At 40.0% G+C, this 16517-nt stretch overlaps 1 protein-coding gene across 1 annotated transcript in view; it reads left to right on the forward strand.

Moving 5' to 3' along the window:
* LOC128688494 (protein P200) overlaps positions 1–16517 on the forward strand; it is a 224990-nt gene that overhangs the window by 106675 nt on the left and 101798 nt on the right. Inside the window, exon 6 of the mRNA XM_070084463.1 lies at positions 4158–6680. Within this exon, the coding sequence (XP_069940564.1) occupies positions 4158–6680 (2523 nt within the window). The remainder of the gene's footprint in view (positions 1–4157; positions 6681–16517) is intronic.

Raw genomic sequence — 16517 nt, forward strand, 5'->3', positions numbered from 1 at the left:
GATTTGGATATGCTTGTAAGATATTGTGATGTATGAAACTGTAATGTGGTGTAATATAGTGTTGGAGTGGTTGGTATTTTTGTTTAATAAATGTGCTTATGGGAGATTCTAAAGAAAAATTGCAAAGGTTAGTGGATGAGTTTGAGAATGTGTGTAAAGGTAGAAAGTTGAAAGTGAACATAGAAAAGAGTAAGGTGATGAGGGTATCAAATGATTTAGATAAAGAAAAATTGGATATCAAATTGGGGAGGAGGAGTATGGAAGAAGTGAATGTTTTCAGATACTTGGGAGTTGACGTGTCGCCGGATGGATTTATGAAGGATGAGGTTAATCATAGAATTGATGAGGGAAAAAAGGTGAGTGGTGCGTTGAGGTATATGTGGAGTCAAAAAACGTTATCTATGGAGGCAAAGAAGGGAATGTATGAAAGTATAGTAGTACCAACACTCTTATATGGATGTGAAGCTTGGGTGGTAAATGCTGCAGTGAGGAGGCAGTTGGAGGCAGTGGAGATGTCCTGTCTAAGGGCAATGTATGGTGTAAATATTATGCAGAGAATCGGAGTGTGGAAATTAGAAGGTGTGGAGTTAATAAAAGTATTAGTCAGAGTGTTGAATAGGGGTTGTTAGGTGGTTTGGTCATTTAGAATGGATCAAAGTAGAATGACATGGAGAGCGTATAAATCTGTAGGGGAAGGAAGGCAGGGTAGGGATTGTCTTCGAAAGGGTTTGGGGGAGGGGGTAAAGGTTTTGTGGGCGAGGGGCTTGGACTTCCAGCTAGCGTGCGTGAGCGTGTTAGATAGGAGTGAATGGAGACGAATGATACTTGGGACCTGACGATCTGTTGGAGTGTGAGCAGGGTAATATTTAGTGAAGGGATTCAGGGAAACCGGTTATTTTCATATAGTCGGACTTGAGTCCTGGAAATGGGAAGTACAATGCCTACACTTTAAAGGAGGGGTTTGGGATATTGGCAGTTTGGAGGGATATGTTGTGTATCTCTATACGTATATGCTTCTAAACTGTTGTATTCTGAGCACCTCTGCAAAAGCAGTGATAATGTGTGAGTGTGGTGAAAGTGTTGAATGATGAAAGTATTTTCTTTTTGGGGATTTTCTTTCTTTTTTTTGGGTCACCCTGCCTCGGTGGGAGATGACCGACTTGTTGAAAAAAAAAAAAATGTATGGAAGAGGGGAAGGTACCTAGGGATTGACAGAGAGCATGTATAGTTCCTTTATAAAAAGGGAAGGGGGACAAAAGAGATTGTAAAAATTATAGAGGAATAAGTTTACTAAGTATACCAGGAAAAGTGCATAGTAGGGTTATTATTGAAAGAATTAAAGGCAAGACAGAATGTAGGATTGCGGATGAGCAAGGAGGTTTTAGAGTGGGTAGGAGATGTGTAGATCAAGTGTTTACATTGAAGCATATATGTGAACAGTATTTAGATAAAGATAGGGAAGTTTTCATTGCATTTATGGGTTTAGAAAAGGCATATGATAGAGTGGATAGGGGAGCAATGTGGCAAATGTTGCAAGTATATGGAATAGGTAGTAAGTTACTAAATGTTGTAAAGAGTTTTTATGAGGATAGTGAGGCTCAGGTTAGGGTGTGTAGAAGAGAGGGAGATTACTTCCTGGTAAAAGTAGGTCTTAGACAGGGATGTGTAATGTCACCATGGTTGTTTAATATATTTATAGATTGGGTTGTAAAAGAAGTCAATGCTAGGGTGTTGGGGAGAGGGGTGGGATTAAATTATGGGGAATCAAATACAAAATGGGAGTTGACACAGTTACTTTTTGCTGATGATACTGTGCTTATGGGCGATTCAAAAGAAAAGTTGCAAAGGTTACTGGACGAATTTGAGTGTGTGTGTGTGTGTAAAGGTAGAAAGTTGAAAGTGAACACGGATAAGAGTAAGGTGATGAGGGTATCAAATGATCTAGATAAAGAAAAATTGGATATCACATTGGAGAGAAGGAGTATGGAAGAAGTGAATGTTTTCAGATATTTGGGAGTTGATTTGTCAGCAGATGGGTTTATGAAGGATAAGGTTAGCCATAGAATTGATGATGGAAAAAAGGTGAGTGGTGCGTTAAAGTATATGTGGAGACAAAAAACATGATCAGTGGAGGCAAAGAAGGGAATGTATGAAAGTATAGTGGTACCTACACTTTTATATGCGTGTGAAGGTTGAGATGTAAATGCTGCAGCAAGGAGGCGGTTGGAGGCATTGGAGATGTTCTGTCTAAGGGCAATGTGTGGTGTAAATATGCAGAGAATTGGAAGTGTGGAAATTAGGAGAAGGTGTGGAGTTACTAAAAGTATTCAGAGGGCTGAAGAGGGGTTCTTGAGGCAGTTTGGTCATTTAGAGAGAATGGAACAGAGTAGAATGACATGGAGAGCATATAAATCTGTAGGGGAAGGAAGGTGGGGTAGGGGTCGTCCTCGAAAAGGTTGAAGGGAGGGGGTAAAGGAGGTTTTGTGGGTAAGGGGCTTGGACTTCCAGAAAGCATGCACAAGCGTGATAGGAGAGAATGGAGATGAATGGTTGATGGGACCTGACGAGCTGTTGGAGTTTGAGCAGGGTAATATTTAGTGAAGGGATTGGCGGAGAGCATGTATAGTCCCTTTATATAAAGGGAAAGGGGACAAAAGAGGCTAAAAATTATAGAGGAATAAGTTTACTGAGTATACCAGGAAAAGTGTACGGTAGGAGTTCTAAAGAAATAGCTATGAGTTTGGTCAACTGGATCAACGGAATTGGCCAAAAACAGGGCTCAAAGTCAGCGAAATCGCCGATCCGTATATGTCGCCAAGACCGCTAACTTCGCAGGAGCGTAATTCCGTGAATTTTCGAACAAATTTCATACTTTTGGTGTCATTATTATCGGGAAAAGATTCTCTATCATTTCATAAGAAACAATAATTTTTTTTTTTTTTTTTTTTTTTTTTTTTTTTTTTTTAAAAATTTTGCGACATAGAATGACAGTTTCAGAAAGGGGCTTGCAACAGTCAAAGGGGTTAAAGCCCATGCTTCACATCCATGTAAAATGATTGGTATCACTATACTTCTGTTCTCTTTCAGCCTTGATAGATAAGCAACTTGCAGCAAGGAACAATGGAATTCATGGCAAACTGGTTCTAAAACTAGCTGGCTGATATGTTATCCAATGGACTGTTCCAGGCTAATAAGATTCACACACGCACGCACGCACGCACACACGCGCACGCACACACGCGCGCGCGCACACACACACACACACACACACACACACACACACACACACACACACACACACACACACACACACACACACACACACACACTAATTTCGATCTATTTTATTCTATTAATGTTGTGGATAGAAGCAGATCTTTTGGTGCTGATCTTGATGCTTCCTTTGTATGCTCATTGTATGTTTCTAGAATGGATTGAATTATTTGCTAGCATTGCAGTTCTTGCATTTGCATGAAAATCATTAATTTTTAGATGCTATGCTTTGCTTTGGTAATTTGTTGAAAGTAATCTGGTTATATAAATATATTACATTAATACAAAACAAGTCACAGGGGATGGAAATCTTCAGCTTAAGATCTCACACTCTACCATGTTTCATTTAAAGCAGTGCAATGTTGCAAAAACTGCAACAGTTAGATTGAGGGGATGTTTTCTCAAAAATGTATCGTGTTGACTCTGGCCTCATCTACCTTAGAAGAGGCCAGCCAGCATCAGTATGTTACCTTTCCTCTGAGAAAACATTTCTTCAATCTAACTGTTGTAGTTCTTGCAACATTGCATAGCTCCTGATGCATAGAAAAATGAAAGATCTTGAGGTGAAGATTTCCATTTCCCTGTGGCTTGGTTTGCATGAAGATCACTTGTCTGCGATTGCTTTGTGTTGCATTAATATATTTTAGTAATACATATTCATTTAACCATTTCCATTCTTATTTTAATGTTTGTTTTTTGTAGCCTTAAATAAGTTATGGTGATAAAACTTTTGAATATTTTCACTACTTTTGCATGATTTGTGTCAGTTTAAATGAGAATGATAACTCATTGCCTGCAAATGTTTTTTAAAGTAATTCATGGACTCATATATTTTCCTTACTGCTAATAATCGCCAGCTAACAAAATTTGCCTTTTTTATACAGCCACTCAGCTCTGGAGCTGCTCAGCCAGAAGAGTCAGCAAAACCAGCAGCCAACATCCAGCAGAAGCCTGAGGTTTTAATAGCTGGTAGTGATGTAGGAGGGAAGGCCCAGGTTCTGGCTCCTGACACACATGTAACTCACTCTATTACTAATGATATGCTGCAGCCTTATCCATGGCAAGTTGATGAACTAGAGCTTGAACCACAAGCAGTTGAAGAACCAGAACTTGAACCACAAGCAGTTGAAGAACCAAAGCTTGAACCACAAGCAGTTGAAGAACCAGAGCTTGAACCACAAGCAGTTGATGAACCAGAGCTTGAACCACAAGCAGTTGAAGAACCAGAGCTTGAACCACAAGCAGTTGATGAACCAGAGCTTGAACCACAAGCAGTTGAAGAACCAGAGCTTGAACCACAAGCAGTTGATGAACCAGAGCTTGAACCACAAGCAGTTGATGAACTAGAGCTTGAACCACAAGCAGTTGAAGAACCAGAGCTTGAACCACAAGCAGTTGATGAACCAGAGCTTGAACCACAAGCAGTTGATGAACCAGAGCTTGAACCACAAGCAGTTGATGAACCAGAGCTTGAACCACAAGCAGTTGATGAACCAGAGCTTGAATCACAAGCAGTTGATGAACCAGAGCTTGAACCACAAGCAGTTGATGAAGCAGAGTTTGAATCACAAGCATTTGATGAACCAGAGCTTGAACCACCAGTAGTTGATGAACGACAAGCAGTTGATGAACCACAAGCAGTTGATGAACCAGAGCTTGAATCACCAGTAGTTGATGAACCACAAACAGTTGATGAACCAGAGCTTGAACCACAAGTAGTTGATGAACCAACACTTGAACCACAAAAAGTTTATGAACCAATGCTTGAACCACAAGCAGTTTATGAACCAGAGCTTGAACCACAAATACTTGATGAACCACAAGCAGTTGATGAACCAGTGCTTGAACCACAAACAGCTGACAAACCAGAGCTGGAACCACAAGCAGTTGATGAACCAGAGCTTGAACCACAAGCAATTGAAGACTCAGAGCTTGAACCACAAGCACTTTATGAACCACAAGCAGTTGAAGAACCAGAGCTTGAACCACAAGCAGTTGAAGAACCAGAGCTTGAACCACAAGCAGTTGATGAACCAGAGCTTGAACCACAAGCACTTTATGAACCACAAGCAGTTGAAGAACCAGAGCTTGAACCACAAGCAGTTGAAGAACCAGAGATTGAACCACAAGCAGTTGTAGAACCAGAGCTTGAACCACAAGCAGTTGATGAACCAGATCTTAAACCACAAGCACTTTATGAACCACAAACAGTTGAAGAACCAGAGCTAGAACCACAAGTAGATGAACCAGATTTCAGTTCACAAACAGTTGATGAACCAGAGGCTGAGAAACAAACAGTTGATGAAACAGAGGCTGAGAAACAAACAGTTGATGAAACAGAGGCTGAGAAACAAACAGTGTATGAGCCCATGCCACAAACAGATGAACCAGTGCTTGAGCAACAAATAGTTTATGAGCCTGAGTCACAAGAAGTTGATAAGACAGAACCTGAGTCACAGTCGGTCAGTGGGCCAGAACTTGAGGCAGAGAGCAGTCTCAACTATGAGTATCTAACAGTTAGGCCAGTAGTAGGGCAATTTGAGGAAGTTGTAGTATCACGAAACCTGGGTTCTCCGGTAAGTCTTGCCAAATCTGAGGTTGTTCCAGAGGATATTCTTTTAGATGTTGAATCTCAAATCATTCCTGATGATTCACTACATGAAAAACGTATTTATGTTTTTCCTCCATCTGAGGAAGATGAAACTGTCTTCCCTTCTCCTGCAGATGGGGAGGACCCAGTACTGGTAAATGATGTTATTCCTGATCCCATTCACATTAAACTTCTACAGGAACCGGGTGAGAAAAACATCGACTCTGCAGTATATGCAACGAAATCTGAGGTTGTTCCAGAAGATGTTCTTTCAGATATTGAATCTCAAATCATTCCTGATATTGCACTGCAGGAAGAACGTACTTATGTTTTTCCTCCATCTGAGGAAGATGAAACTGTCTTTCCCTCTACTACAGATGGGAAGGACCCAGTACTTGTAGATGAAGTTATTCCTGATCCCATTCACATTAAACTTCTGCAGGAACCTAGTGAGCAAAACCTTGGCTCTCCAGTAAATCCTTCAGAGTCTGAGGTTGTTCCTGAGGATGTGTTTGCTGATATTGAATCTCAAATCATTCCTGATGAAGCACTGCATGAAGAACGTACTTATGTTTTTCCACCATCTGAGGAAGACGAAGCAGTCTTGCCTTCTCCTGCAGATGGGAAGGACCCAGTACCTGTAGATGAAGTTATTCCTGATCCCATTCACATTGAACCTCTGCAGGAACCTAGTGAACCTTTGAAGGAAGTTCTAGAAGATATTCAGCCCCCTGTATATGAGAAAGCAGACATTACAAGTGAAACAGACAAAAATCTTCGTGAAGATCTTGATGCTGCAGAAAAACTAATACCTCAGGTAAGTTTATATATTATTACAATGCAAATCTTGTCCATTTGTGGTGGAGAAATTTTAATATCCACACTATTTTCAAATAAAAATGGCAGCAAATACTCATAAAATTCTGTTTTAGAAACATGTGTCTTTGAAAATGATTGTTATTTGTTGAATTAGCTGTAGATGCATACCAAAATGTTCTGGAAAACCAGGACATTTTGATATGCAAGGAAATGGGGCCCAAATCTGATATCGAGCTAGAAATGCACCAAAAATGAAAGGAAGAATACAAATATAGGATTAACCCTTAAACTGTCCAAACGTAGATCTACGGTCACGTGTGTAGCACTCCGACCTTGATTTTCCCCATTTGAAGGCATGTAAGAAAAAACGTAGATCTACTTTTGGAGCCCTCCGCACGTGGACGTAGATCTATGTTTGGACAGTTGAAGGGTTAAAAATGTATTATTAGGGTTGTGCCTTGTGCCACTTAGTAGGTCTTTGTACTCAAATGAAAAGATGAAGTTGCTTAGTAACCTCTTACAACAAAATTTTCTTCCTCTGCAGATGTTTATACACAGCATACTTGAAAGATGTGTAAAGAAGGTAGATATGAGCATGACTTAGCAGTACATATATGAGAATGTAGTAGTTATTGAGAGACTGAAGCGATTGTTACTGACATTTAGCTTTGTAAAGGGCTTGTTATTCAACCCTCCATGGCACTTTGGAGTATGCCTAATGAACAGTGTCAGTTACTTGGTGATGCTGCTTCATATACAGTAGACCATCAATTAACCCTTGACTGTAGGATAGCCTGAAAAAACAATTCCTGTGTGTGGGGGAGGGGGGACAATTTTGGAAAATAAAAAAAAAAAATCTTACAGATGTATTTTTTGTTAAATAACAAAAAAGGCACAATACCGTGACTGGAACAATACACAAATAACCCGCACATAAAAGAGAGTCCAAGTCGGACCGAAACGTCGTCGTAAGCTTCTCTCTTTTATGTGCGCGTTATTTGTGTATTTTTTGTTAATATTTTTGGGTGTCTGGAATGGTTTAATTGGATTTACAGTGGAACCTTAAATTTCAAACTTAATCCGTTCCAGGAGCTAGTTCTAAATTCGAAAAGTCTGAAATTCGAAGCAATATTTCCCATAAGAAATAATGGAAATACAATTAATCCGTTCCAGAAACCCAAAAATATTCACAAAAAAAATACATTTTATAGAGATTAATTACAGTTTTACATACACACAACAAATGCTATAGTCTTTAATTATGTATAGTAATACAAAATAACATTTTTACTTACCTTTATTGAAGATTGGTGGTGGCATCTGGAAGATAGGGAGGAGGAGAGAGGGAGTTGGGGTTATTGTTTGGAAGGAGAATCCCCCTCCATGAGGACTTCCGGTATCAAAGCCCTCTCTGGGGTTGCTTCCCTTCTCTGTATTTTAATGCCACTAGGACCAGCTTGAGAGTCATTGGACCCCAGTCTCACAAAATAACTGTCTACAGTCGTCTGTTTCTGTCTCACAAAATAACTGTCCACAATCGTTTGTAATAATGTTGGTAGAATTATCAGCAATATGTAAAGTAAAAGGATACAAGTGCAACTATTGTGACATTTTATTGTATCGGCTTGACAAAGCTCCTGGAGAGCGAAACGTTGCCACAATAAAATGTCACATTAGTTGCACTTGTGTCCTTTTACTTTACACAATCGTCTGTTTGTCTCACAAAATAACTCCACAGTCGTCTGTTTCTGTCTCACAAAATAACTGTTCACAGTCATCTGTTTCTGTCTCACAAAATAACTGTCCACAATTGTCTGTTTGTCTCACAAAATAACTCAACAGTCGTCTGTTTCTGTCTTACAAAATAACTGTCCAGAGTCGTCTGTTTCTGTCTCGCAGAGTAACTGTCCACAGTCCTCTGTACATCCTGGCAAGCTCAACAAGTCTCACTCCAATCTCATACTTCTGTATTATTTCCTTCTTCACATCTATGGTGTTTCTCACTTTCTTTACCACAGGGGTACTGCTAGCAAGTTTCTTTGGGCCCATGGCAGCTTATTTCACAGCCCCACAAGCACTAAACACAATTAAATAATCGTAAAATGTGTGAATGAGATCGCAGGTTAGTGTTCACTCAAGCATAAACAAAGCTAGACTGCTCACGGCGCCTGCGCGGGGACGCCGACAGAGCGGGCCAGTGGACAGGTCCCGTACCCGGCGGTCTGAAAATAGGGGCACGTTCGATAATAGGGACACAGTTTGTCCGAAAAAATTGTCTTATTTTTGAAATGTTCGATATGTGATACGTTCAATTTTTGAGGTTCCACTGTACATTATATTTCGTATGGGAAACATTAACAAAACATACATTTTATAGATAATAAAAATAGTTTTGCATACAGAAAAAGCACTACTAAATTCGAGGGTCCACTGTATATCAAAATACACAAGTTTAGGCTTGATAAACACTTTAAATTCAGTTAATAGATACTTTAAAATAAAAGAAATTATAGTGGAACCTCATTTTTCGGCCACTGCGTTTATCAGCTGATTCATATTTAGGCCCGTTTTTTTGGTAGAAATTTTGCTCCATATTTTGGCCGTTGCCTTGTGTATCGGCCGTATTAGACGCATCAGCCTGCCTCCTACCAGGACACCACGCATAGGTTTGTCAGTTTCCCTTTGTCGGCGAGTGAGCATATACTCCGTGCATTCATCCAAACATTTCCTTAAAATCCATTGTTTTTGGTGTTTTTTTATTAAGTGCAACTGTGAAATAAGTCACCATGGGCCCCAAGAAAGTTTCTAGTAAAGTTCCTTTGGTAAAGAAAGTGAGAAACACGATGGAATTTAAGAAGGAAGTAATAGAAAAATATGAGAGTGGTGTGCAGGTGCTGGAAGTTGCCAGGATGTATGGCAAAAACAAATCAACAATCACTTCTGTCCTGGCAAAGAAAATAAATCAAGGAAGTTGATGTGGCAAAAGGGGTAAACATGTTAACAAAAAAGAGATCACAAGCAAATGAAGATGTGGAGAAGTTGTTGTTGTTGTGTATCAGGAAGAAATAGTTAGCCAGAGATAGTGTTGCAGAGACGATCATTTGTGAAAAGGCAAGGCAGTTGCATGCGGATCTTGTAAAGAAAATGCCTGGTACTATTGTTGATGTTAGTGAATTTAAGGCCAGAAGAGGCTGGTTTGAGAGATTTAAGAAGCATAGTGGCATACATAGTGTTGTAAGGCATGGTGAGGCTGCAAGTTTAGACAAACATGTGGCTGAAAAATTTGTGCAGGAATTCAAGGGGTATGTACAGACTGAAGAATTCCAACCCCAACAAGTGTTCAGTTGTGACAAAACAGGCCTCTTTTGGAAGAAAATGCCAAAGAGGACCTTCATCATGGAGGAAGAAAAGGCACTGCCAGGACACAAGCCTATGAAAGACAGGCTAATTCCTGTTCTGTGCTAATGCTAGTGGGGATTTCAAAGTGAAACCTTTACTCATGTATCACTCTGAAAATCCCAAAGTGTTCAAGAAAAACAATGTCGTCAAGAGTAAATTGTGTGTGATGTAGAAAGCTAATCGTAAGGCATGGGTCACAAGGCAACTTTTCATTGACTGGGTCCATGAAGTGTTTGGCCCGAGTGTGAAAAAATACCTCCTGGAAAATCAATTGACACTCAAGTGCTTCCTGATAATGGACAGTGCTCCTGCTCATCCTCCAAACTTGGTAGGCCTATTGTCTAGGGATTTACATTGTATAACAGTGAAGTTCTTGCCTCCTAACACTCCTCTCATCCAGCCCATGGACCAGCAGGTCATTTCTAACTTCAAAAAACTCTACACAAAAGCAGTATTTCAAAAGTGCTGTGAAGTGACCTCGCACACTGAATTGAACCTAGGAGGGTTCTGGAGGAATCACTTCAATATCTACATCTACAAAAGCCTTATAGGTAAGGCTTGGCAGAGAGTGACTTCCAGGACTTTAAACTCTTCTTGGAGACAATTGTAGCCAGACTGTGTCCTCGAGAAGGATTTTGAAGGGTTTGAGGCTGATCCTGACCCTGTCGACCCTCTGCCTGTTGTGGAATCTATTGTGGCATTGGGGAAGTCCATGGGGTGTGATGTGAGTGGCAAGGATGTGGAAGAGTTGGTGGAGGACCACAGGGAAGAGCTAACCACTGAAGAACTGCAACACCTTCAACTGGAACAGCAACAGACCACGGCTGAGGAACTTGCTTCAGAGGAGGAAGAGAGAAGGAAGGATGTGCCTTCTTCAGTGATTAAGGACATTTGTGCAAAGTGGAATGAGGTGCAAACTTTTGTGAAGTATCACCCTGACCAAGCTGAAACAAGCCATATCTGCAACACGTTCAGTGACAAAACCTTGTACCATTTTAGGGAAATCTTAAGAAACAGAGCACTCTGGACAGTTATTTTGTGCGACAGGGGTCCAGTGACTCGCAAGCTGGTCCTAGTGGCATTAAAAGACAAAGAAGGAAAGTAACCCCAGAGAGGGCTGATACCTAAAGTCCTTATGGAGGGGTATTCCCCTTCCAATTAATAATCTGCCCTCCCTCTTCTCCTCCTCCCTGTCTTCCATAAGCCAACAAGAGTCTTCAATAAAGGTATGTAATAGTGATTTAAATGTTCTTAATTTATTTTATTTAGTTCTCATTGTTTTGTGTATGCAAAACTATAATTAATCTTTAAAAAATGTATTTTTTGTGAATATTTTTGTATGTCTGGAATGGATTAATTGTATTTACATTAATTCTTATGGGAAATATTGCTTCAAATTTAGGCTGTTTTGAATTTAGGCCGACCTTCTGGAACGGATTATGGCCGAAAAACGAGGTTCCACCGTATCTTTAAACTTAATTTAACAATGAATGTTTTCCAATATTGTACAGTAGGACCCCCGTATCTGTGGGGGATGCATTCCAAGGACCTGCTGTGGATACCAAAACCATGGATAGTAGCAAACTCTATATACAGTGGTCCCTCAATTATCGTCCTTAATCCGTTCCTGGAAGTGGGACTATTATCGAAATAGACGATTTTCAAATCAATTTTCCCCATAAGAAATAATGTACGTAAATCCAATTAATTCGTTCCAGACACCCAGAAGTATCAACAACAGTTTTTTTTTTTACCTAAAAGATAGATTTACATGCACAAAAGAATGAACATTCAACATGACAGTTACCTTTATTGAAGGCTGTTGTTGATGAATGGAAGACAGGGAGGAGGAGAGGGGGAAAAGAGGTTATTGTTTGGAAGGGGAATCCCCCTCCATAAGGACTCTAGGTCACTTCAGGGGTCACTTCCCTAGCATAAATATAGATTTACGTGCAGAAAAAAATGCCAAATAAATGTAAAGCACTAATAAAATGTATAAATGAACATTGGTAATAGGGGTAGTTGATGAGTGGAATGGTCTGCCTAGTAGGGTGATCGAAGCTAAAACATTGGGTAGTTTCAAATTTAGGTTGGATAAATACACGAGTGAGAGGGGTTGGATTTGAGTCGGACTTGCACCTGAGTTTATTGCTTGGGTAGCATTTGTTCTGTTAGTGGGTTGGATTTGTGAAGGACCTGCCTAGTATGGGCCAACAGGCCTGTTGCAGTGTTCCTACTTTCTTAAGTTCTTATATTCTTATTTAACATCACACTTACCAGAAGGGTGATCGAGGCTAGGACCTTGGGTAGCTTAAGAAGAGATTGGACAAATATATGAGTGGGATGGGCTGTGTTTGATTTGTGTCATTGCGTGCGGGAGTAAATTCTTGGGTAGAGGTCATTTTGATAAGGACCTGCCTTGTATGGGCCAGTAGACCTGCAGTGTTCTTCCATTGTTATGTTCTTAGTGGGAAGGATTGTAAAGGACCTGCCTAGTATGGGCCAACAGGCCTACTGTAGTGTTCCTCCTTTCTTATGTTCTTATTGAAGACTTGTGTGAGGGAGGGATGGCAAGTCACTAATATCAACTCTACGGCTTATTTATCTATCATAATTCAACTAATATGACATAATAAACAATATTAATAACATAGAAACATGGAATATACTCTAGAATGAGTATTGACGTGTACTTGGCTCTGTGAAGACCTGTTTGCGCGCTCTCTAGAATTGAAGCAAGATGCCCTCCATCGAGCAACTTTACCAACAGCTTAAGGAAGAATTGAGGTTGGCGAATTTGGAAATTCGGCGATTGACCGAGGAGAACAAGAAGATTCGTAGTAGTCCTCCTGTTTTGAGTCCTCAGGTCAAGAAGGGAAACTGGTCAGTGGCTGGACAGCAGGGAAAGAAGTTGACGATCAAGAAGACGAATGGAAAGGTAGAAACGATGAAGAAGAAAGAGACTGCCGTGGAAACTGTTGTGGAAACATCCAATACATTCTCAGTGCTACCCGACGAATGTGAGTTGACTACTCGGAACGACACGACGAAAGACATTAAGGAAGGTAAGAATATTGTTGTTGTTGGGGATAGCCAAGTTAGGTATATGGATAGGGCGTTCTGCTTGAAGGACAGGAGTAGGAGACAGAGAGTTTGCTTTCCTGGGGCTGGGATGGAGGATATTGTTAGCCGTCTGGATGACATCATGAGAGGTAATGGGAGCAATCCTATTATCTGTCTCAGTGCTGGAGGCAACGATGTTGGCAGACGTAGGAGTGAGGACCTGATTAGCAGGTATAGGTCAGCAATAGAAATAATTAGAAGTAAGGGTGGGAACCCTCTCATATGTGGTATTTTGCCAAGGAGAGGAGTTGGAAGTGAATGGTTGTCCAGGGCAATTGGTGTCAATTGCTGGCTGGACAAATACTGTAAGGAAAATGCGGTAACATTCATTGACAACTGGGACCTCTTCTATGGCAGAAATGACATGTATGCTAGGGATGGGGTTCACTTATCTAGGTGCGGGGTGGGAGCACTGGCAACTGCAGTGGAGGGAGCAGTTAGGACTTTAAACTAGGAATAGTTAGTGGTATGGGTTTTGGCAGGAAAACAGTGAAGTCCCAGTGTAGTAATATTACGAGTTCTAGGGGAACTAGTAATAATAAGAACGAGATAGATATTGAAAAGCCAGGGACCTTGGGTGATAAAGACGGTAATAGGTTTAGTAGAAAAATAGAAATGAGCAGGAAGGGTAAAGAGAAAGGAGAGTCTTTCAATGTTTATTATGCTAATTGCCGTAGTGCTAGGAATAAGATGGACGAGTTGAGATTAGTTGCTAGTGTAGGTAACATTGATGTATTTGCCTTAACTGAGACGTGGTTTAATTCAAAAAGTCGGGACATGCCTGCGGAATGTCATATTCAGGGTTTTAAATTGTTCCAAGAAGATAGAAGTATTGGGAGGGGGGGTGGGGTGGCATTGTACGTCCGAGATCGCTTGAACTGTTGCATAAAAACGGGTATTAAGTCTGAAGTAACACATACAGAGTCTGTTTGGATAGAATTTTCAGAGGGGCATGAAAAACTGATTTTAGGAGTGATATACCGTCCCCCTAACTTAGATAGGGACCAAGGGAAACTACTATGGGAGGAAATTGTTAAGGCCACAAGGCACGATAATGTAGTAATTCTAGGAGACTTTAACTTTAGTCATGTTGATTGGAATTTCTTGACTGGGAATTTAGAATCGTACGACTTCTTAGAAGTATTTCAGGATTGTTTTTTGAAGCAGTTTGTGACAGAACCTACAAGGGGAAATAACCTGCTTGACTTAGTTATGGCAAACAATGAATCCCTTGTTAATAATTTAGAAATTTCAGAGGAACTGGGTGCTAGCGACCACAAATCAATTACATTTAGCATTGAATGGAAGTACGATAGTAGCGATAACTCAGTAACAGTCCCAGATTTTCGCTTAGCAGATTACGATGGGCTTAAAGAACACTTATCATCTGTTGACTGGGGTAACGAAGAGAGCTATCAATATGACAGTTTTCTGAACACTATACATGCTGCTCAAAGAGCGTTTATCCCATATAAAGAAATTAGATCAAATAGAAATGACCCAAAATGGATGAATAATAGGCTCAAATATCTACTAGGGCATAAGAAAGGAATTTATAGGCGTATCAAAAGAGGTGAGGGTCATCTTATGAATCAGTATATTGACATTAAGAGGGACATTAAAAAGGGGATAAGAAAAGCTAAAAGGGACTATGAAATTAAAGTTGCTAGGGATTCTAAAACTAACCCAAAAAGTTTTTTCCAGGTCTATAGAACAAAAGTTAGAGATAAGATAGGTCCCCTTAAAAATAACTATGGGCACCTTACTGACAATGAGAATGAAATGTGCTTGATTTTAAATAATTATTTTCTCTCAGTTTTTACACAGGAAGACACTAACAATATTCCAGTAATTAATTTTTACAGTGGGCTAGAAGAAGATAAATTATGTAACATCACAGTCACTAGTGAGATGGTTGTGAGGCAGATAGACAGACTGAAGCAAAATAAGTCGCCGGGTCCTGATGAGGTTTTTTCAAGGGTTCTTAAGGAATGCAAAATGGAACTCTGTGAACCATTAACTAATATTTTTAATTTATCTCTTCAAACAGGTGTAGTGTCTGATATGTGGAAGATGGCTAATGTAACTCCTATTTTTAAAACAGGGGACAAGTCGTTACCGTCAAATTACCGCCCAATAAGCCTGACCTCAATTGTAGGCAAATTACTAGAGTCAATTATAGCTGAGATTATAAGAAGCCATCTCGATAAGCATAGCTTGATTAATGATACTCAGCATGGATTCACAAGAGGCCGGTCTTGTCTAACTAATTTATTAACTTTCTTCAGTAAAGCTTTTGAGGCTGTTGACCACAATAAAGAATTTGATATTATTTACTTAGATTTTAGTAAGGCTTTTGATAGAGTTCCGCACCATAGACTGTTAAAGAAAGTGGCAGCCCATGGCATTGGGGGAAAAGTGCTCTCGTGGATCGAGTCATGGCTCACTGACAGGAAGCAGAGAGTGTCCATAAATGGGGTTAAATCCGAGTGGGGATCTGTAACAAGTGGCGTTCCACAGGGATCAGTCTTGGGCCCGTTGTTGTTTATAATATATATCAATGATCTTGATGAGGGAATTACTAGTGATATGAGCAAATTCGCCGATGACACAAAGATAGGTAGGATAATTGATTCAAACGTAGATGTTAGGGAACTTCAGGAGGATTTAAACAAACTCTATTCTTGGTCAGAAAAGTGGCAGATGCAGTTCAATGTAGATAAGTGCAAGGTTCTGAAGCTTGGGAGTGCCCATAACCCTAGTACTTATAAATTAAATGATGTAGAACTTAGCCATACAGATTGCGAAAAGGACTTGGGGGTTATGGTGAGCAGCAACCTTAAACCAAGACAGCAATGCCTAAGCGTACGTAATAAGGCAAATAGATTACTGGGATTTATATCAAGAAGTGTAAGCAACAGAAGTCCAGAGGTCATACTGCAGCTTTATACATCATTAGTAAGGCCTCACCTTGATTATGCAGCTCAGTTCTGGTCTCCGTATTACAAAATGGACATAAATTCGTTAGAAAACATTCAGCGTAGGATGACTAAATTAATACATAGCATCAGAAATCTTCCTTATGAAGAAAGATTGAAGACTCTTAAGTTACATTCACTTGTTAGACGAAGAATGAGGGGAGACCTGATCGAAGTGTATAAGTGGAAGATAGGTATTAATAAAGGGGATATTAATAAGGTCTTGAGGATGTCTCTCCAAGAGAGAACCCGCAGTAATGGATTTAAATTAGATAAGTTTAGATTTAGAAAGGACATAGGAAAGTATTGGTTTGGAAATAGGGTAGTTGATGAGT

The sequence above is a fragment of the Cherax quadricarinatus genome, chromosome 13 (assembly GCF_038502225.1).
Source record: "Cherax quadricarinatus isolate ZL_2023a chromosome 13, ASM3850222v1, whole genome shotgun sequence".
NCBI classification, from domain to species: domain Eukaryota; kingdom Metazoa; phylum Arthropoda; class Malacostraca; order Decapoda; family Parastacidae; genus Cherax; species Cherax quadricarinatus.